Below are 22,892 nucleotides of genomic sequence, written 5' to 3' on the forward strand. Positions count from 1 at the left end.
AAGATTTTGCTAAGTAAACTACAGACACTGTCAGGTTGGCAGTGTTAAACTGATTAAAATCATAACTGTGGTGAAAAAATCCATCTTGTGGTTCTCCTGTATTCAGTGTTAAAAGTTTTCAGTTAATAAGATGCTCGAGATCCGGGGCGGGACTATAGGCAGAGTCTTATCTGCTTGCTCTGTGCCAGCCAAGAAAAGCTCTGCCCACAGGTCCTCCCCAAAGCACGCATAGTCTCTCTCTATGATGAGTAACATGTTTGTGCTTTGGGGCGGCCTGTGGGCAGGTCTTTCCATGGTTTCTCTGGCTTAGAGCAGGAAGATAAGACTCTGACTACAGTCCCCCATGGAGCAGGAGCATCTCATTAACTGGAAATTTCTAACACTGATTACACAAGAACCACAAGGTATTAATTTAATCAGTATTACAGAGGCAACATGGCAATGTTTGTAGTTTACTTAGCAAAATCCTGCAACAGGTTCGCTTTAAAATTATTACAAGATAACGTGATTGGTAGAACAACTTAAAGGGAAGGTGCCATAAAAAAAAAATTCCAGCAATTGAAAAATGTAAAGAATTAATGTTTACATTTTCTTAAAAAAATATTATCATTTGTTTATAATTTAGTAAAATATGAAAAATCATTTTAAAAAATTTGGCATTTCCACTTTTAAACACTAGGGGGAGAAGCTACTGAAATTTGACAAAAACCTAGTGTACAACTAGCTCACGTTACTGCACTGCAGTAATTATGGGCGGAGTCTGCTGACGTGTGTGATGTCACTCCTCTCCTCCCCTTCTGGGTGTTTGCTAAGGGATAAGAGAGGATTCAGGAACACAGTGAGAAGCCATTTTGTTGGTGACTGCAAAGTTATACTGACAAGTAAACAGTCACAAAGGATGGCAGGCAGCAAGGATTCTGGGAGACATATGGTGGAGGGAGCAGGGTGACAGCAGCACAGAGTATTTCAGGAGAGCAGTGTGCTGGTCTATGGGGGGGCACCATGTTCGGTGCTCAGAGCAGCCAGGGATTTACATAGAGTGCTGTCTTTTATACACATGGATGGACCGTCTGTTCCACAAAAATCCAGGAAACATTTCTGCTGATTGATGGCCTGTTCTGATCCAGACATTGCATGCAAATACCCCATTCCCCTCCTCAGATCCTGTCCTGGCGATGTGTGAAAGCAAGGCAACAGGCGCAGTACAGGGTTACGCTGGGAAGCAGGGGGAAATGTAGCCACACAGTAACGATAAAAATGAGACCCCTCTCTTCAGCTGCCTCACCAGCCCTCCCCTGACCACCAAACTGTAAGTCATGCTGGCCTCTCTATTACCCCAGACCCGTGTGCAGGTGATCAGCCAGAACCACCCTAGAATGGGTCCCCTTTCTGAAGATAATACCGCCATATAGATCACACATAATACTGTTATATAGTTCTCACATAATACCTCCATATAGATCACATATACCACCACATAGATCACACACAATGCCGCCAGTGTTCTCACATACCAGCATATGCTTCTCACATAATACCGCCATATAGATCACCCATAATGCCGCCACATAGATCTCACAATACCGCCATACACTTTTCACACATACTGCCATATAGATCACACATACTGCCATATACTAATCACATAATACCGTTCATATTTGTGGGGTTAATGTCGCCTTCATATTGTCTGGTGACATCAAGCCCACGGCTTAGTAATGGAGAGGTGTCTATAAGGCACCCATCCTTTACTAATCCTATAGTTGTATTGTAAATAAAGACTTGGCCAGAATAAAGTCCTTTCTTAATCTTTTTTAAACCATACCGAATGCGTAATCCTCGACTCCCTCATCTCCCACAACAAAAATAATAAACCACAATGGGGAAAGACACGTAGGGGGAGAGGAGTGCATAGGAGAGGATTAGATACTGACTGCTGAGCCATGTGTCTAATCCTGTCCTGTGTGATACCGACTGCTGAGCCCAGTATCTAATCCTGTCCTGTGTGATACCGACTGCTGAGCCGTGTATCTAATCCTGTCCTGTGTGATACCGACTGCTGAGCTGTGTATCTAATCCTGTCCTGTGTGATACCGACTGCTGAGCCGTGTATCTAATCCTGTCCTGTGTGATACCGACTGCTGAGCCATGTATCTAACCCTGTCCTGTGTGATACCGACTGCTGAACCGTGTATCTAATCCTGTCCTGTGTGATACCGACTACTGAGCCGTGTATCTAATCCTGTCCTGTGTGATACCGACTGCTGAGCCGTGTATCTAATCCTGTCCTGTGTGATACCGACTGCTGAGCCATGTATCTAATCCTGTCCTGTGTGATACTGACTGCTGAGGACACAGTACACAGGACTAGATTAGCTACACAGGACTAGATTAGCTACACAGGACAGAGGTAGCAGTGGTAGGTGTATATAGAGGCAGGTAGCAGTGGTATATAGAGGCAGATAGCAGTGGTAGGTGGTATATAGAGGCAGGTAGCAGTGGTATATAGAGGCAGGTAGCAGTGGTAGGTTGTATATAGAGACAGGTAGCAATGGTATACAGAGGGAGGTAGCAGTGGTAGGTGATATATAGAGGCAGGTAGCAGTGGTAGGTTGTATATAGAGACAGGTAGCAATGGTATACAGAGGGAGGTAGCAGTGGTAGGTGATATATAGAGGCAGGTAGCAGTGGTAGGTGGTATATAGAGACAGGTAGCAATGGTATATAGGGGCAGGTAGCAGTGGTTAGTGGTATATAGAGGAAGGTAGCAGTGGTATATAGGGGCAGGTAGCAGTGGTATATAGAGGCAGCAAGCAGTAGTATATTGAGGCAGCTAGCAGTGGTAGGTGGTATATAGAGGCAGGTAGCAGTGGTATATAGAGGCAGGTAGCAGTGGTATGTGGTATATAGAGGCAGGTAGCAGTGGTATATAGAGGCAGGTAGCAGTGGTAGGTGGTATATAGAGACAGGTAGCAATGGTATATAGAGGCAGGTAGCAGTGGTAGGTGGTATATAGGGGCAGGTAGCAGTGGTAAGTGGTATATAGAGGCAAGTAGCAGTGGTATATAGGGGCAGGTAGCAGTGGTATATAGAGGCAGCTAGCAGTGGTATATAGAGGCAGCTAGCAGTGGTATATAGAGGCAGCTAGCAGTGGTATATAGAGGCAGCTAGCAGTGGTATGTGGTATATAGAGGCAGGTAGCAGGGGTATATAGAGGCATGTAGCAGTGGTATATATAAGGCAGGTATCAGTGGTATATAGAGGCAGGTAGCAGTGGTATATAGAGGCAGGTAGCAGTGGTATATAGAGGCAGGTAGTAGTGGTATATAGAGGCAGGTAGCAGTGGTATATAGAGGCAGGTAGCAGTGGTAGGTGGTATATAGAGGCAGGTAGCAGTGGTAGGTGGTACATAGAGGCAGGTAGCAGTGGTAGGTGGTATATAGGGGCACGTAGCAGTGGTATATAGAGGCAGCTAGCAGTGGTATATAGAGGCAGCTAGCAGTGGTATGTGGTATATAGAGGCAGGTAGCAGTGGTATATAGAGGCATGTAGCAGTGGTATATAAAGGCAGGTATCAGTGGTATATAGAGGCAGGTAGCAGTGGTATATAGAGGCAGGTAGCAGTGGTATATAGAGGCAGGTAGTAGTGGTATATTGAGGCAGGTAGCAGTGGTATATAGAGGCAGGTAGCAGTGGTAGGTGGTATATAGAGGCAGATAGCAGTGGTAGGTGGTATATAGAGGCAGGTAGCAGTGGTAGGTGGTATATAGAGGCAGGTAGCAGTGGTAGGTGGTATATAGAGGCAGGTAGCAGTGGTAGGTGGTATATAGAGGCAGGTAGCAGTGGTATATAGAGGCAGGTAGCAGTAGTATATAGAGGCAGGTAGCAGCGGTAGGTGGTATATAGGGGCAGGTAGCAGTGGTATATAGAGGCAGGTAGCAGTGGTAGGTGGTATATAGGGGCAGGTAGCAGTGGTAGGTGGTATATAGGGGCAGGTAGCAGTCATAGATGCGTAAGAAAAAAAAACCCCTGTACTTACCTTCAGTCCTCTCCCAGGAAGTGCTGAGTCATGTTCATGGCAGAGCAGTGTGACGATCTCCCTGCTCTGCTCTGAACAGGTCAGCAGTGAGCAGTGATTGCAGCCTGTACTGTAATACTAAGTACAAGCTGCAATCACAGCTCCTTGCTGCAGATACTTACCTCGGCCCCTGCTTCCCAGCAGCAGCTTCTCCCTGGCAGCACCTGCCATCGCACGCACTGAGCTGTGTGTGCGATGACAGAGGAAAATAAACAACAAAATGGCCACGATCTCCTCTCACCACTGTGATGTAGCAGCTCAGTGGGCATGCCTAAGTCACAGCTGAGAGGCAGGAGGAGCGGCCTCAATGAAAGAGATGCGGTCGGAGTCCGACCGTTGGCTCCTATGCCCTTGGCTGCCGTAAGTGAGGAGTGCAAGTGTCGTGCCCAGACACTTACACCCACACTAATTAAAATGGCAGCCTCCAGTGGTATAAATAAAAGTGAATAAATAAAAAAGTATGAAAGTAGTACATTTACTTTTGTATTAAAAATAATTGATTATATAATCAATAATTATTAATACAAAAACTAAAATTACGGCACCTTCCCTTTAATATATTGTATTAATTTAGTTTGTATGTAGCACTTAAAATGTATTATCAGCAGTGGAAAGTGGGGCAGATGTCTTACTTAGATCATTTAATGTCATGTCTGCCAAAAAAATCAGAATGATCGTTTAAAATAAATCCTGATTTCATATGTCTGTAATGTAGCTTAAATTATACAGCAAAAATACCAAGGGATTAAACACATATTTTAATTGGTTCAGATGATATAGTGTGTCTGATCTAGAGTAGACAATTAACTTTTCTTACTTAAGGATAGAAATAATGGTTATATTCCAGCAGATGTTACCATATAAATGATTAAGTGCAGAAACAGGATTTAAGTTCTGTAAAAGAAGGGCAAGTTCAATGGAATATATTTTTTGTGAATTTTACCTGCATATTTGTGCCGGTAAAGTCAGCAGGAGATTACAATATCAAGTGGATGGAATTTTACAATTTCCACCCTTAAGTGGACAAGACCTTAGACAATCTTAGGAGACAGTGTAATCAGATAGTGACCTATTGTTTAAATCTGATTTTGTTTGTTAATATTTTTTTTTTCATTTGGCACAAAGTTTTTCTTTCATACACATCTGTATTTTTTCTTTTTAAATCTTAAAAATCTTGCAATTTTCACACTGGCCGCGAGGGCCATTTTACACTCATATTTCTTGTTCTTTACTTAACAGTTTTCAACTGTCTCATTTTTATTAGTGTCAGGATTGTAATGTCAGTTATCACCTTTATATACAGCTGACCCACCAATCACAATTAGTGATATTACAGCACCATTGACTCCCCCTTCCTTCACTTTGATCTTTGCATAAAGGTGTAAATACATTTGAATACAGGAAAAAGGAAACTATCATCGAGTCCTGGATAGCTCCGCAGGTTGGAGCAAACCCTTTTGCGGGTCGTATGTTGTGAAGGCCTGACCTATCCACACAATGTCTCCAGCAGTATTGGGCGACATCTTAGCAGTTGAGCACCATAAATCTAGTAGATATTTCTTATCATGTGACTAGATGAGAACTTGGTCTATCTAGGACACCACCATTAAAGCATTTTTCACATGTCTGAGGATGTATTATAAAACTATGGGCATTTTTGTGTACTGCCTTGTGCAGTCATATGACCTTTCACTTTGGAGCTTATGGAGGTAGAAAAATACTTTTAATGTGAAACTAAGTGATAAAAGCTTTCTCAATACAACATTAATGTAGTGTTAGGTAATCTTTAGTATACACAAGGGTCAAGCATACCCCTATAGGTATGTTCACAAGAATTATTTAATTTTCAGACTTTATTTCAAATATAATGTAAGAAAGTTTAAAACCTTTGAGTTAGATAACTGGCTGAACGAAATTTAACTGGATCACTGTTGAACCCTACCATTAGAGTGAAGGTCTCACTTAAGTATTAGCAAGTAGTCTATACCATTAAATGTTGTTTCAAAGGATCAATAAAGATATTTTAATTTGAATCAAATTAAAATATTCTTATTGATCCTTTGAAACAACATTTTCTTATTGTCAGGCAAAGTTTCATCATAGAACTTCCACGTAGTTTCAAGTTTCTCCAACCTCAGTGTTTTAGACATAATTAAAAGGGCAAAAATATTGCATGGGAAATTTGAAAGATGGAAATCAGTGCCTCACATTTGCATAAAATACATTTGAACATCAGAAATGTGTGTTGTGAAGTTGAGCATATGGTTAACCCCTTAAGAACCGAGGGTGGTTTGCACATTAATGACGGGACAATTTTTACAATTCTGACCACTGTCCCTTTATGAGGTTATAACTCTGGAACGCTTCAACAGAACTTGGCGATTCCGACACGGTTTTCTCGTGACTAGTGTTGAGCGATACCGTCCGATACTTGAAAGTATCAGTATCGGAAAGTATCGGCCGATACCGGCAAAGTATCAGATCTAATCCGATACCGATACCCGATACCAATACAAGTCAATGGGACACCAAGTATCGGACGGTATCCTGTATGGTTCCCAGGGTCTGAAGGAGAGGAAACTCTCCTTCAGGCCCTGGGATCCATATCAATGTGTAAAAGAAAGAATTAAAATAAAAAATAGGGATATACTCACCTCTCCGATGCAGCCTGGACTTTACCGCCGTAACCGGGAGCCGTTGTACCTACAAATGCGCGCTTGAAGGGCCTTAGATGACGTCACGGCGCTCTGATTGGTCTGTAGCGGTCGCGTGACCGCTACGCGACCAATCACAAAGCAGTGACGTCACCTAAGGTCTTTCAAGTGCTTGAAATACCTTAGAAGACGTCCGCAGCTTCTGATTGGTCGCGTAGCGGTCGCGTGACCGCTACGCGACCAATCACAAAGCAGTGACATCACCTAAGGTCTTTCAAGCGCTTGAAAGACCTTAGGTGACGTCACTGCTTTGTGATTGGTCGCGTAGCGGTCACGCGACCGCTACGGACTAATCAGAGCGCCGTGACGTCATCTAAGGCCCTTCAAGTGCGCATTTTTAGGTACAACGGCTCCCGGTTACGGCGGTAAAGTCCAGGCTGCGTCGGAGAGGTGAGTATATCCCTATTTTTTTATTTTAATTCTTTCTTTTACACATTGATATTAATCCCGATACCGATTCCCGATACCACAAAAGTATCGGATCTCGGTATCGGAATTCCGATACCCGCAAGTATCGGCCGATACCCGATACTTGCGGTATCGGAATGCTCAACACTACTCGTGACATATTGTACTTCATGATAGTGGTAAAATGTATTTGATACAACTTGCGTTTATTTGTGGGAAAAAAATGGAAATTTGTAAAAAATTTTGAAAATTTCGCAATTTTCCAACTTTGAATTTTTATGCCCTTAAATCACAGAGATATGTCACGCAAAATACTTAGTAATTAACATTTCCCACATGTCTACTTTACATCAGCACAATTTTAGAACCAAATTTTTTTTTGTTAGGGAGTTATAAGGGTTAAAAGTTGACCAGCAATTTCTCATTTTTACACCATTTTTTTTAGGGACTACATCTCATTTGAAGTCATTTTGAGGGGTCTATATGATAGAAAATACCCAAGTGTGACACCATTCTAAAACTGCACCCCTCAAGGTGCTCAAAACCACATTCAAGAAGTTTATTAACCCTTCAGGTGTTTCACGGGAATTTTTGGAATGTTTAAATAAAAATGAACATTTAACTTTTTTTCACACAAAATTTATTTCAGCTCCAATTTGTTTTATTTTACCAAGGGTAACAGGAGAAAATGGACCCCAAAAGTTGTTGTACAATTTGTCTTGAGCACGCTGATACCCCATATGTGGGGGCAAACCACTGTTTGGGCGCATGGCAGAGCTCAAAAGGAAAGGAGCGCCATTTGACTTTTCAATGCAAAATTGACTGGAATTGAGATAGGAGGCCATGTTGCGTTTGGAGAGCCCCTGATGTGCTAAACATTGAAACCCCCCACAAGTGACACGACTTTGGAAAGTAGACCCCCTAAGGAACTTATCTAGATGTGTGGTGAGCACTTTGACCCAACAAGTGCTTCACAGAAGTTTATAATGCAGAGCCGTAAAATAAAAAATCATATTTTTTTCACAAAAATGAACTTTTCACCCCCAATTTTTTATTTTCCCAAGGGTAAGAGAAGAAATTAGACACAAATGTTGTTGAGCAATTTGTCCTGAGTACGACAATACCCCATATGTGGGGGTAAACCACTGTTTGGGCGCATAGCAGAGCTCAGAAGGGAAGGAGCGCCATTTTACTTTTCAGTGCAAAATTGACTGGAATTAAGATGGGATGCCATGTTGCGTTTGGAGAGCCCCTGATGTGCCTAAACATTGAAACCCCCCACAAGTGACACCATTTTGGAAAGTAGACCCCTTAAGGAACTTATCTAGATGTGTGGTGAGCACTTTTATCCAACAAGTGCTTCACAGAAGTTTATAATGCAGAGCCGTAAAAATAAAAAATCATATTTTTTCACAAAAATGATCTTTTTGCCCCCAATTTTTTATTTTCCCAAGGGTAAGAGAAGAAATTGGACCCCAAAAGTTGTTGGGCAATTTGTCCTGAGTACGCTGATACCCCATTTGTGGGGGTAAACGACTGTTTGGGCGCATGGCAGAGCTCGGAAGGGAAGGAGCGCCGTTTTGACTTTTCAATGCAAAATTGACTGGAATTGAGATGGGACACCATGTCGCATTTGGAGAGCCCCTGATGTGTCTAAACATTAAACCCCCCCACAAGTGACACCATTTTGGAAAGTATACCCTCCAAGGAACTTATCTAGATGTGTTTTGAGAGCTTTGAACCTCCAAGTGTTTCACTACAGTTTATAACGCAGAGCCGTGAAAATATAAATTCTTTTTTTTTTCACAAAAATGATTTTTTAGCTCCCAGTTTTGTATTTTCACAAGGGTAACAGGATAAATTGGACCCCAAAAGTTGTTGTCCAATTTGTCCTGAGTATGCTGATACCCCGTATGTGGGGAGGAACCACTATTTGGGCGCATGGCAGAGCTCGGAAGGGAAGGAGTGCCATTTGGAATGCAAACTTAGATGGATTGGTCTGCAGGCATCACGTTGCAGTTGCAGAGCCCCTGATGTACCCAAACAGTACAAACCCCCCACAAGTGACCCCATATTGGAAACTAGACCTCCCAAGGAACTTATCTAGATGTGTTGTGAGAACTTTGAACCCCCAAGTGTTTCACTACAGTTTACAGCGCAGAGCCGTGAAAATAAAAAATCTTTTTTTCCCACAAAAATGATTTTTAGCCCCCCAAATTTTTATTTTCTCAAGGATAACAAGAGAACGTGGACCCCAAAAGTTGTTGTCCAATTTGTCCCGAGTACGCTAATACCCCTTATGTTGGGGTAAACCCCTGTTTGGGCGAACGGGAGAGCTTGGAAGGGAAGGAGCACTGTTTTACTTTTTCAACGCGGAATTGGCTGGAATTGAGATTGGACGCCATGTCGCGTTTGGAGAGCCCCTGATGTGCCTGAACAGTGGAAACTCCCCAATTCTACCTGAAACCATAATCCAAACACACCCCTAACTCTAATCCCAACCCTAATCCCAACTGTAAATGTAATCCAAACCCTAACCCTAACTTTAGCCCCAACCCTCATCCTAACTTTAGCCCCAACCCTAACCCTAACTTTAGCCCCAACCCTAACCCTAAATTTACCTCCAACCCTACCCCAACCCTAACCCTAGCCCTAACCCTAACCCTAGCCCTAACCCTAACCCTAGCCCTAACCCTAACCCTAGCCCTAACAGTAACCCTAGCCTTAGCCCTAACCCTAGCCCTAACCCTAGCCCTAACCCTAGCCCTAACCCTAACCCTAGCCCTAATCCTAATGGGAAAATGGAAATAAATACATTTTTTAAATTTTATTATTTTTCCCTAACTAAGGGGGTGATGAAGGGGGGTTTGATTTTCTTTTATAGTGTTTTTTATATCAGATTTTTATGATTGGCAGCTGTCAGACACTAAAAGACGCTTTTTTATAGCAAAAAAGTTTTTGCGTCTCCACATTTTGAGAGCTATAATTTTTCCATATTTTAGTCCACAGAGTCATGTGAGGTCTTGTTTTTGCGGGACGAGTTGACGTTTTTATTGGTAACATTTTCGGACACGTGACAGTTTTTGATCACTTTTTATTTCGATTTTTGTGAGGCAGAATGACCAAAAACCAGATATTCATGAATTTCTTTTGGGGGAGGCGTTTATACCATTCCACGTTTGGTAAAATGGATAAAGCAGTTGTATTCGTTGTTTCAGTACGATTACAGTGATATCTCACTTATATCATTTTTTTATGTTTTTGTGCTTTTATACGATAAAAGCTATTTTAAAGAAAAAATAATTATTTTGGCATCACTTTATTCTGAGGACTATAACTTTTTATTTTTTTTGCTTATGATGCTGTATGGCAGCTCGTTTTTGCGGGACAAGATGACGTTTTCAGCGGTACCATGGTTATTTATATCCGTCTTTTTGATCGCGTGTTATTCCACTTTTTGTTCGGCGGTATGATAATAAAGCGGGTTTTTTTTGGCTCGTTTTTTTTTTTTTTCTTACGGTGTTCACTGAAGGGGTTAACTAGTGTTACAGTTTTATAGGTTGGGTCGTTACGGACGCGGCAATACTAAATATGTGTACTTCTATTGTTTTTTTTAAATATTTAGATAAAGAAATATATTTATGGGAATAATATATATATTTTTTTTATTTATTTAGGAATTTTTTTATTTTTTTTTTACACGTGGATTTTTTTTTTTTTACTTTTTACTTTGTCCCAGGGGGGACATCACAGATTGCTGATCTGACAGTTTGCACAGCACTCTGTCAGATCACCGATCTGAGTTCCAGTGCTGCAGGCTTACCAGAGCCTGGTCTGCACCCGGAAGTAATCCCTGCAGGACCCGGATGCAGGCCCGCGGCCATTTTGGATCCGGGGCCTGCAGGGATAGGAGGTAAGAGACCCTCGCTGCAACGTGATCACATCGCGTTGCTCCGGGGGTCTCAGGGAAGCATGCAGGGAGCCCCCTCCATGTGCGATGCTTCCTTATACCGCTGGAACACTGTGATCATGTTTGATCGCAGTGTGCCAGGGGTTAGTGTGCCGGGGGTGGTCCGTGACCGCTCCTGGCACATAGTGCCGGATGTCAGCTGTGATAATCAGCTGACACCCGGCCGCGATCGGCCGCGCTCCCCCCGTGAGCGCTGCCGATCGCGCTGGACGTACTATCCCGTCACTGGGAATTAAGTCCCAGGTCACCTTGACGGGATAGTACGTCCAATGGGATTAAGGGGTTAAAAGCATAAATAGCATTCCACAATGAGAACTTCACTTCTGCAATCAAACTTGATGGTAGTGGTGTTGTTACTGTGGGTCAATAGTGATGAGCGAGTGTACTAGTTAATCGAGTTTTCCGAGCATGCTCGGGTGTTCTACAAGTATTTTGGGCATGATCATAGATTGTTTCAGTCACTGCAGCTGCATGATTTGCAGGCAATCCCTGCATGTCTTCAGGTTGTCTGGCAGCCGCAAATCATGCAGCTGCGGGGACTAAAACATAATCTATGAGCACGCCCAAGATACTCGGAGACCACCCGAGAATGCTTGGAAAACTTGAGTAACGAGCACACTCTCTCATCACTATGGGTCAATGATCAAACATGGTGGTGGTAGTGTAGGAATTTTTCGATCCTTCAAGACCAGGACATTTGCCGTTGGATTAATGGATTTTTCTTATGGATTATGTATGGTTACCTGTTTGCAAGCTAACATATACAGGTCCTTCTCAAAAAATTAGCATATAGTGTTAAATTTCATTATTTACCATAATGTAATGATTTCAATTAAACTTTCATATATTATAGATTCATTATCCACCAACTGAAATTTGTCAGGTCTTTTATTGTTTTAATACTGATGATTTTGGCCTACAACTCCTGATAACCCAAAAAACCTGTCTCAATAAATTAGCATATCAAGAAAAGGTTCTCTAAACGACCTATTACCCTAATCTTCTGAATCAACTAATTAACGCTAAACACATGCAAAAGATACCTGAGGCTTTTAAAAACTCCCTGCCTGGTTCATTACTCAAAACCCCCATCATGGGTAAGACTAGCGACCTGACAGATGTCAAGAAGGCCATCATTGACACCCTCAAGCAAGAGGGTAAGACCCAGAAAGAAATTTCTCAACAAATAGGCTGTTCCCAGAGTGCTGTATCAAGGCACCTCAATGGTAAGTCTGTTGGAAGGACACAATGTGGCAGAAAACGCTGTACAACGAGAAGAGGTGACCGGACCCTGAGGAAGATTGTGGAGAAGGACCGATTCCAGACCTTGGGGAACCTGAGGAAGCAGTGGACTGAGTCTGGTGTGGAAACATCCAGAGCCACCGTGCACAGGCGTGTGCAGGAAATGGGCTACAGGTGCCGCATTCCCCAGGTAAAGCCACTTTTGAACCATAAACAGCGGCAGAAGCGCCTGACCTGGGCTACAGAGAAGCAGCACTGGACTGTTGCTAAGTGGTCCCAAGTACTTTTTTCTGATGAAAGCAAATTTTGCATGTCATTCGGAAATCAAGGTGCCAGAGTCTGGAGGAAGTCTGGGGAGAAGGAAATGCCAAAATGCCTGAAGTCCAGTGTCAAGTACCCAGTCAGTGATGGTGTGGGGTGCCATGTCAGCTGCTGGTGTTGGTCCACTGTGTTTCATCAAGGGCAGGGTCAATGCAGCTAGCTATCAGGAGATTTTGGAGCACTTCATGCTTCCTGGCACCTGCTCACAGTGCCAAAACCACTGGTAAATGGTTTACTGACCATGGTATTACTGTGCTCAATTGGCCTGCCAACTCTCCTGACCTGAACCCCATAGAGAATCTGTGGGATATTGTGAAGAGAAAGTTGAGAGACGCAAGACCCAACACTCTGGATGAGCTTAAGGCCGCTATTGAAGCATCCTGGGCCTCCATAACATCTCAGCAGTGTCACAGGCTGATTGCCTCCATGCCACGCCGCATTGAAGCAGTCATTTCTGCCAAAGGATTCCCGACCAAGTATTGAGTGCATAACTGAACATTATTATTTGATGGTTTTTTTGTTTGTTATTAAAAAACACTTTTATTTGATTGGACGGTTGAAATATGCTAATTTATTGAGACAGGTTTTTTGGGTTATCAGGAGTTGTAGGCCAAAATCATCAGTATTAAAACAATAAAAGACCTGACAAATTTCAGTTGGTGGATAATGAATCTATAATATATGAAAGTTTAATTGTAATCATTACATTATGGTAAATAATGAAATTTAACACTATATGCTAATTTTTTGAGAAGGACCTGTAATTTAATTGGTTTATGCAACAAAATAATAATGTAAATTATTAGCTGCATCTGAATTTTAAAATGGCTTAGTCAAAGCATTGAACTGGACCTCATCACATTTCAGAGAAAGGATATGTATATTTAAAGAACAGCTCACGCAGCAAAACCAGCTGTAAAATATGCAAGAGAGATAAGGCTTGAAGGGCTGAAAACAATACTAATGTCACAATAATATCACTTTGTAATTATGCAAAATGTGAAACAATTCACTTTTGAGTTATACAAATGTGTCTTTCCTTATCTATCTTCTTGGCTCAATATATCCAAAAATAGGTGTCATAGGATGAAAAACTTTAAAAAAATATAATTTTGCAATACTGTCACAAGCTGTTTATGCCACATGAATTTGCATGTACCACCCAGTGGTTAGATTCTTTAGACTTTTGAAGGTTTTGCCAGCATGTTTTGATATTACATTGAATTTCATTGAAGAAAAATTGGAATCCTTATAAGGGTTTTATGTGAATGTGATAAAAATGACCTTTGTCACATTAATCAGGATTCAACGCTTCCTAGTCATGTGTCAGAATGTGTTGCAGCTCGAATAAATACCGCTGGAGTCCATTGTCAGCAAAGCTGCATTATGAGCAAACTTACCTTATCTGCTCACTCAGCCATGGTTCAGGGCTGAAATAGAAGGAAAGAAAACTTCTCCTTCGCTGACCATCTTTTTTCCAGCTTCATCCTGCTCTGTGCTTATTTGTAAGCACATTTTGCTAAGTCTATCTGACAGTTTTATAGCAAGGCATGTAGACTGTCTGAGCACAGAGCAGGACTGACATAGGAGAAAAAAGTCTATTGTGCTTAGTCAGCTGAGAAGCTTTTTATTTCTCCTGCTCCAGTCTTGCTCTGCAGGGGAGTGAGCAGTTGAAGTATGTTTATTGATGATTTTTTGCTCCTCCGACAGTTGAGACACATGTCTCGTGCAATATTTCTTCAGGCTGCAACCTATCCTGACACATGACTAGGATGGGATGCAGCTTGAAATATATGATGGCAGCCATTATTATCACATTCTCTGAAATCACCCTTAAAGAAATTCACAAAAAGGTGCATACATCTTCAATTTTGAACATAGTGAAATGAAGTAATTAGGCTGTTTTTGGATGTCAAACTCACTATAATAAGTACATGTGCAAGTTTAGGCACCTGTCCAACAGAAATTTGGAACTTCATATCCTTTTTAATTAGGATCAAGAAACCCCAGTTGCCAGAGCTGCACAATGAGACAATTTAAAATAAAAATTAAGGTCTATCTAATCCTGGACCATCTTTTTTATTTTATACACATACAGGTGTTGCCTATAAATAATGAATGCAACTGCTTTATGCAAAGTCACCTACACTTTTCGTCTGTCTTTCCTAGCAGAATTACTTTGCTCGCATACCATCTCTACAGACATTCCAGTCATATTATTCTTTCTGCTGTAGAAAAGACAATGGGTGTCTAATCCCTCTGATCTGCATTCATTATTAATACATCTAAATTCAATACCACTATTCTGAACTAGCGTTATTTTTTATAAAATCCTTTGAAATATATTCTGGTTTACATTTACTTTACAAAGACAAAGACAAAAAAATGACTGTGAAATAGGTATCTTTATTATCATTTAGTGAAGTCCTAGAATATCCAGTATGCAGCATTGTATGACCTCAGTAAACAATACAGTGGTTAAGGACAAGTCTCTGCTAAATATTCACAATATAAAATCATCTAATATATACAGGTCCTTCTCAAAAAATTAGCATATAGTGTTAAATTTCATTATTTACCATAATGTAATGATTACAATTAAACTTTCATATATTATACCGTATTTTCCGGCGTACAAGACGACTTTTTAACCCCTGAAAATCTTCTTAAAAGTTGGGGGTCGTCTTGTACGCCGGGAATCGCCTTGTACGCCGGGTGTATATGGTGGGTGGGGGGGGAGTGATCCTGATGACGACGAGGGGGCGTCTCACAGGAAAGTGAGTATCCCCCATTACCTTATCATAGCGCTGCAGCGTGGGGTCTCTGTGCTGGGAGCGGCGGCTGCTGTGCTGTGCTGTGCTGTGGCGGCTCCTCTTCTGCAGTGTGGGGCCTCTGGTGCTGTGGGGCGGTGGCAGCGGTGGCGTATCTTCATGCAGTCGGGGCTCCTCCGGCATCTCAAAGCCTAGAAGCCCCGCCGGCAACTCCATCGGTGTAATGCGCTGGCCTCCGGGAAAATGGCCGCTGCTTAGATTCAGATCTCGTGTCCCGAGATTTCGGGACGAGATCTGAATCTGAGCATGCACAGCCCCCAGCGGCCGGGCCACCGCATCGCACCTATTGAGCTGCCTCCGGGAAAATGGCCGCTGCTCAGATTCAGATCTCGTCTCCCGAGATCTCGGGACGAGATCTGAATCTGAGCAGCGGCCATTTTCCCGGAGGCCACCTGACCGCATTGTACCGATGGAGTTGCCGGCGGGGCTTCCAGGCTGAGATGCCGGAGGAGCCCCGACTGCATGAAGATACGCCGCCGCCACTGCCCCACAGCACCAGAGGCCCCACACTGCAGAAGAGGAGCCGCCACAGCACAGCAGCCGCCGCTCCCAGCACAGAGACCCCACGCTGCAGCGCTATGATAAGGTAATGGGGGATACTCACTTTCCTGTGAGACGCCCCCTCGTCCTCATCAGGATCACTCCCCCCCCCCCAAAAGGCACATATTCACCGGCCCTATAAGACGACATACGGTGTATAAGAAGACCCCCAACTTTTAAGAAGATTTTATTTTTTAACTGGTAAAGTTGGGGGGTCGTCTTATACGCCCAGTCGTCTTATACGCCGGAAAATACGGTAGATTCATTATCCACCAACTGAAATTTGTCAGGTCTTTTATTGTTTTAATACTGATGATTTTTGCATACAACTCCTGATAACCCAAAAAACCTGTCTCAATAAATTAGCATATCAAGAAAAGGTTCTCTAAATGACCTATTACCCTAATCTTCTGAATCAACTAATTAACTCTAAACACATGCAAAAGATACCTGAGGCTTTTAAAAACTCCCTGCCTGGTTCATTACTCAAAACCCCCATCATGGGTAAGACTAGCGACCTGACAGATGTCAAGAAGGCCATCATTGACACCCTCAAGCAAGAGGGTAAGACCCAGAAAGAAATTTCTCAACAAATAGGCTGTTCCCAGAGTGCTGTATCAAGGCACCTCAATGGTAAGTCTGTTGGAAGGAAACAATATGGCAGAAAACGCTGTACAACGAGAAGAGGTGACCGGACCCTGAGGAAGATTGTGGAGAAGGACCGATTCCAGACCTTGGGGAACCTGAGGAAGCAGTGGACTGAGTCTGGTGTGGAAACATCCAGAGCCACCGTGCACAGGCGTGTGCAGGAAATGGGCTACAGGTGCCGCATTCCCCAGGTAAAGCCACTTTTGAACCATAAACAGCGGCAGAAGCTGTACTTTTTTCTGATGAAAGCAAATTTTGCATGTCATTCGGAAATCAAGGTGCCAGAGTCTGGAGGAAGACTGGGGAGAAGGAAATGCCAAAATGCCTGAAGTCCAGTGTCAAGTACCCACAGTCAGTGATGGTGTGGGGTGCCATGTCAGCTGCTGGTGTTGGTCCACTGTGTTTCATCAAGGGCAGGGTCAATGCAGCTAGCTATCAGGAGATTTTGGAGCACTTCATGCTTCCCTCGGCTGAAATGCTTTATGGAGATGAAGATTTCATTTTTCAGCACGACCTGACACCTGCTCACAGTGCCAAAACCACTGGTAAATGGTTTACTGACCATGGTATTACTGTGCTCAATTGGCCTGCCAACTCTCCTGACCTGAACCCCATAGAGAATCTGTGGGATATTGTGAAGAGAAAGTTGAGAGACGCAAGACCCAACACTCTGGATGAGCTTAAGGCCGCTATTGAAGCATCCTGGGCCTCCATAACATCTCAGCAGTGTCACAGGCTGATTGCCTCCATGCCACGCCGCATTGAAGCAGTCATTTCTGCCAAAGGATTCCCGACCAAGTATTGAGTGCATAACTGAACATTATTATTTGATGGTTTTTTTGTTTGGTATTAAAAAACACTTTTATTTGATTGGTCGGGTGAAATATGCTAATTTATTGAGACAGGTTTTTTGGGTTATCAGGAGTTGTATGCCAAAATCATCAGTATTAAAACAATAAAAGACCTGACAAATTTCAGTTGGTGGATAATGAATCTATACTATATGAAAGTTTAATTGTAATCATTACATTATGGTAAATAATGAAATTTAACACTATATGCTAATTTTTTGAGAAGGACCTGTAAAGCTGAATGTGTGTGGGATTGGCATCTGCACCGTCGCAGCTACAGCCACAAAAGTTTTCACAGTCACACGACTTGACCCCAAGAGCATCATAGGCTATGTTGTGAGGCAAAATTTTAACCCCGTGCTTTCCAATTCACCAAACAATTTTGCCCCTATCTACATAATGAGGAAAAAGTGAAAAGAAAAGTGTTGGAGGCAAATTGACAGCTGCCAGATGTGAGCAAGGGGGACTTAAAGAGTGAGAGCGATGGCGCCAAAGAGTATATACCATACAGTTGCTAAGGTGGTGCCCCGACATGGGATACTCACCACACACGGGGATATGAACACACACACAAAATGCGCCACACACTACCACGTGCTTGAACACATATACCACCCTCAGCACACATTTCACCACACATACACCAACCTCGCCACATAAAAGTCAAAACACAAAAGTCGCCACTCAAAACTCGCCACATGCAAAACTCGCCGCATGCAAAACTTGCCACATGCAAAACTAGGCTCGCATAAAACTCGCCACACGTGCAAATCTCACCTCATGGAAAACTTGCCACACACGGAAAAATTGCCACATGCACAAAAGTTGCAACCCATGCAAAAGTTGCCTCACACAAAACTTGCACATGCTCAAAACGCACCACACATAAAACTCATCATGCGCAAATATCGCCATGCACAAAACTTGCTGCACACAACTTGCTACACTAACCTGTCACATGCAACTCGACACAAAAAGTTGCTACACGCATGTCCCCACACAAAACTCATCTCACAAAAGTCGCTACATGCATGTCGCCACATGCAACTCAACACAGACAACTTGACACATGAAACTCGATATAAAACACACACAAGTCTGGTATTATCCTTCAAAAATAAAAATCTGATTAATAAGCAGACAAACTACAAGAGCAACAAATGTACCATATTGGAAATACGGCAGCTGTCAGTCACCTGACCTGTCTATTATGTGTGTGTGAGCTAATATATACTGCCAGGGGGAAGTGCTTCCTGTTGGCTGGGGATTTATCAGGCTGCCAATTTAGCTTACAAATACTGAGGTAAAAATACTGACCAAATAACGTGTGAACGAGGTCTAATACAGGAGGAGATGACATACAGGTACATACTATATACAGGGGAGATGACACACAGGTATATACTATATACAGGAGCAGATGACACACAGGTATAAACTATATACAGGAGGAGATGACATACAGGTATATACTATATATAGGAGGAGATGACATACAGGTATATACTATACACAGGAGGAGATGACACATGTAGATAATATAGTTACTTAGTTATTAAGGTTGAAGGAAGACTTTAAGTCCATCTAGTTCAACCCATAGCCTAACCTAACATGCCCTAACATGTTGATCCAGAGGAAGGCAAAAAAAACCCATGTGGCAAAGAGTAAGCTCCACATTGGGGAAAAAAATTCCTTCCCAACTCCACATACGGCAGTCAGACTAGATCCCTGGATCAACACCCTATCAAGGAATCTAGTAAATATACCCTGTAACATTATACCTTTCAAGAAAGGCTTCCAGTCCCCTCTTAAATTTAAGTAATGAATCACTCATTACAACATCATACGGAAGAGAGTTCCATAGTCTCACTGCTCTTACAGTAAAGAATCCGCGTCTGTTATTATGCTTAAACCTTATATACAGGAGGAGATGACATACAGGTATATACTATATAAAAGAGGAGATGACACATAAGTATATAGAGGAGGAGATGACATACAGCAGGTATATACTATATACAGGGGAGATGACATTCAGGTATATACTACATACAGGAGATGAGATACAGGTATATACTATATATAGGAGGAGATGACATACAGGTATATACTATATACAGAAGAGATGACAAACAGGTATATACTATATACAGGAGGAGATGACACATAGGTATATACAATATACAGGAGGAGATGACATACAACAGGTATATACTATTTACAGGGGAGATGACATACAGGTATATACTATATACAGGGGAGATGACATACAGCAGGTATATACTATATACAGGCGATGAAATACAGGTGTATACTATATATAAAGGAGATGACAAACATGTATATACTGAGGGGAAAATGAGAGGTGTGAGGTGAAAATGAGAGGTGTGAGGTGAAAAGGAGAGGTGCGAGGTGAAAATGAAAATGTGTGAGTGCAAAATGAGAGGAGTGAGGGAAAATAGTGGAGTGATCGGAAAATGACAGATGTGAGGTCGAAATAACAAGTGTAGTGAGGGGGGAATGAGAGGAGTGAGGGGGAAAATAAGAGGAGTGAGGGGGAAAATGAGAGGTGTGAGGGAGAAAATGAGAGATGTGAGGGGGAAAATGAAAGATGTGAGGGGGAAAATGAGAGGCATGATGGGAAAATAAGAGAAGTGAGGTGCTATAACTAACCACAGATATTTACTACTAGATTGTGGCCCGATTCTAACGCATCGGGTATTCTAGAATATGCATGTCCCCATAGTATATGGACAATGATGATTCCAGAATTCGTGGCAGACTGTGCCCGTCGCTGATTGGTCGAGGCAACCTTTATGACATCATCGTCGCCATGGCAACCATTATGACATCTACGTCGATACTGTGCCCGTCGCTGATTGGTCGAGGCCTGGTGGCCTCGACCAATCAGAGACGCGGGATTTCCATTCTGACATCATCGTCGCCATGCTGTGCCCGTCGCTGATTGGTCGAGGCCTGGCGGGATTTCTACGTCGATACTGTGCCCATCGCTGATTGGTCGAGGCCCAGGCAGCCTCGACCAATCAGTGAATGAATAAACGAGACAGACAGACAGAAAAACCCTTAGACAGTTATATATATAGATGCCCAGGCAACGCCGGGCTCTTCAGCTAGTATAATATAAATGTTGAGTAAATCTATTCTAGTCAAAGTTACAGTATTTGATGTGTGGATTATTAAACCTTTTTACTGATACATTTAATTTTGCTTAGATATTCTGTATCTGTTTCTAGAAAATAGACTGCTTAAGAGTTGTTTTATGACAATTACTTATGGTCCTCCTTTCCCAAATTCTGACTGGTGTCATATGCACATCTCACTTCCCTCACTGTTATCGGAGGCCTATATGCAGCTGGATGCATTTGCTTTCCCGCGTCTGCAGCATCAATCAAAATTAGGGACTGGGTACTGCAATACTGGAGATAGGCTTGGGTTCTAGGGATGATTCCCACATTTATTATACTTTTATGACATGTCCTGCGGAAGTGTCATAAATTTCACTCATATGTAAACCCCTCAATATACAATTGCTGTTGTTACAATTTACTGTATCTTCAGTTATTCATTGATTGTGGCTTATACACAGATGTAGCCAAGATTACATTCACACAGATAACACAGCACTGGGATGTTACGTAAAAAGCATAATTTGACACATTACATGACATCAGTCAATGGCTTGTGCCATGTTAGGTTATCGCAATCCTCATTGGCAGTGTAGTCATTAGAGTCTAATGAGCCCCAGTGCAAAAGTTGGTCCTTGGCTCTCATCTGCATGTTGGTAAGCTGTATGGGCCTTTGTAGTGCTCTAGATCCTATAAAGACATACATGTTTGCCCGTTATATACTAATGTCTTCCTACTGGCTCCTTCTTGTAATATTCTGCTCCATATTGGACCCCACTCTATAACATTTTCTCCCATCCGGGGCATCATCTTTGTATAATGTAAGGATACTGGTATAATGTCCTCCATCTGGGTATAATGTCCCCATTCTGGTATAATGTCCCAATTCTGGTATAATGCCACCTATCCTGGTAAAAAGTCCTCTCCCTGGTATAATGTCTGTCAATCTGGTATAATGTCACCAGTCTGTAATAATGCCACCCATCCAGGTATAATGTTCCAATTCTGATATAGTGTCTTCTTCCTGGTATAATGTTCCCATCCTGGTATAATGTCCTTATTTCTGGTATAATATGTACCATCCTGGTTTAATGTCCCCATTTCTGATATAATGTTCCCATCCTGGTATTATGTCCCCAATTCTGGTATAAAATCCCCCACCCTGGTATAATGTCCCCAATTCATTGCACAAAACCTTCCATAACTAAAATCCATCCTTGCCTTCAATAGACTTGAAATCCTAATTCTTATAAACGTAAACTTCTTGCTAGGATAATACATGCTAGGCTAAAAACATACAAATGGCAGGTGTGGAGTTCGACTGGGGCGGTACACCTGTCAAAACGTAACGTAGGTGTCCTAAGGCGAGCTCTGGGAGGCCAGAAACCTCCTGTGGAGCAGAGCTTGTCCTTGGTTAGTTTTCAACTGATAATCCCAGTGCATTACATTAGCAACTATGTTGTTATGAACTGATTAACTTCCTGCTTCCTGAAATATTTCAGAAATGTGCTATTAGATTACCATTTATTATTTAGTATAATTTTTTGAATCCCATTTGATGAATGCTTAAGGAACTTTTTTTCTCTAAATGGAACAGTTTCTTCTAATCTTAACATCATCTGATTTAAAGTAAAGTCACGGAGAAACAGAATTTTTGAAATTAAATGTTTTTCTTGTGTTCTTTTTTATCTCCAGCTTACAGCTGTTGATGCAGATGAAGGTGTAAATGGTCAGATTACATATGAAATCTTAGCAGGAGCTCAGGGAAAGTTTGTCATTAATAGCAAAACAGGAGTCATCACCATCACTCCAGGAGTAACGCTGACTGTCGGGGACTCATTTGCCCTTACGGTTAAAGGTTCTGACAACGCTCCTCTAGCACAAAGAAGGTATGTATAAATATAATATAAGTACATTTTCAGAATTTTGATTGAAGGAGATTTAGCACCTATTTTGATGCACATAGTTATCTTTTTTGTTTGGCTGAATGTATTAATGATTTTTTTTAATGTGTCTATGATATTGTCCCGTTGTGATAGTCTTCAGTAAGAAAGAAGGGCCTCAAACTGTGACTGGAGCTGGGAACCCTAACTATCCCTGTCCTGGGGGTACTGTTATAAGTAGATAGGCCCTAGTCTCCAAC

The 22,892-nt window shown here is 42.2% G+C and overlaps 1 protein-coding gene across 2 annotated transcripts in view; it reads left to right on the forward strand.

Annotated features, from left to right (window-relative positions):
* Window positions 1–22,892, forward strand: part of PCDH15 (protocadherin related 15) — a 2,374,726-nt gene that overhangs the window by 1,422,411 nt on the left and 929,423 nt on the right. For both annotated transcript variants that reach the window (XM_077258870.1, XM_077258871.1), the window contains one exon: window positions 22,445–22,638. In XM_077258870.1, the coding sequence (XP_077114985.1) occupies window positions 22,445–22,638 (194 nt within the window). The remainder of the gene's footprint in view (window positions 1–22,444; window positions 22,639–22,892) is intronic.

This window comes from Ranitomeya variabilis, chromosome 4 (genome assembly GCF_051348905.1).
Source record: "Ranitomeya variabilis isolate aRanVar5 chromosome 4, aRanVar5.hap1, whole genome shotgun sequence".
NCBI lineage: Eukaryota > Metazoa > Chordata > Amphibia > Anura > Dendrobatidae > Ranitomeya > Ranitomeya variabilis.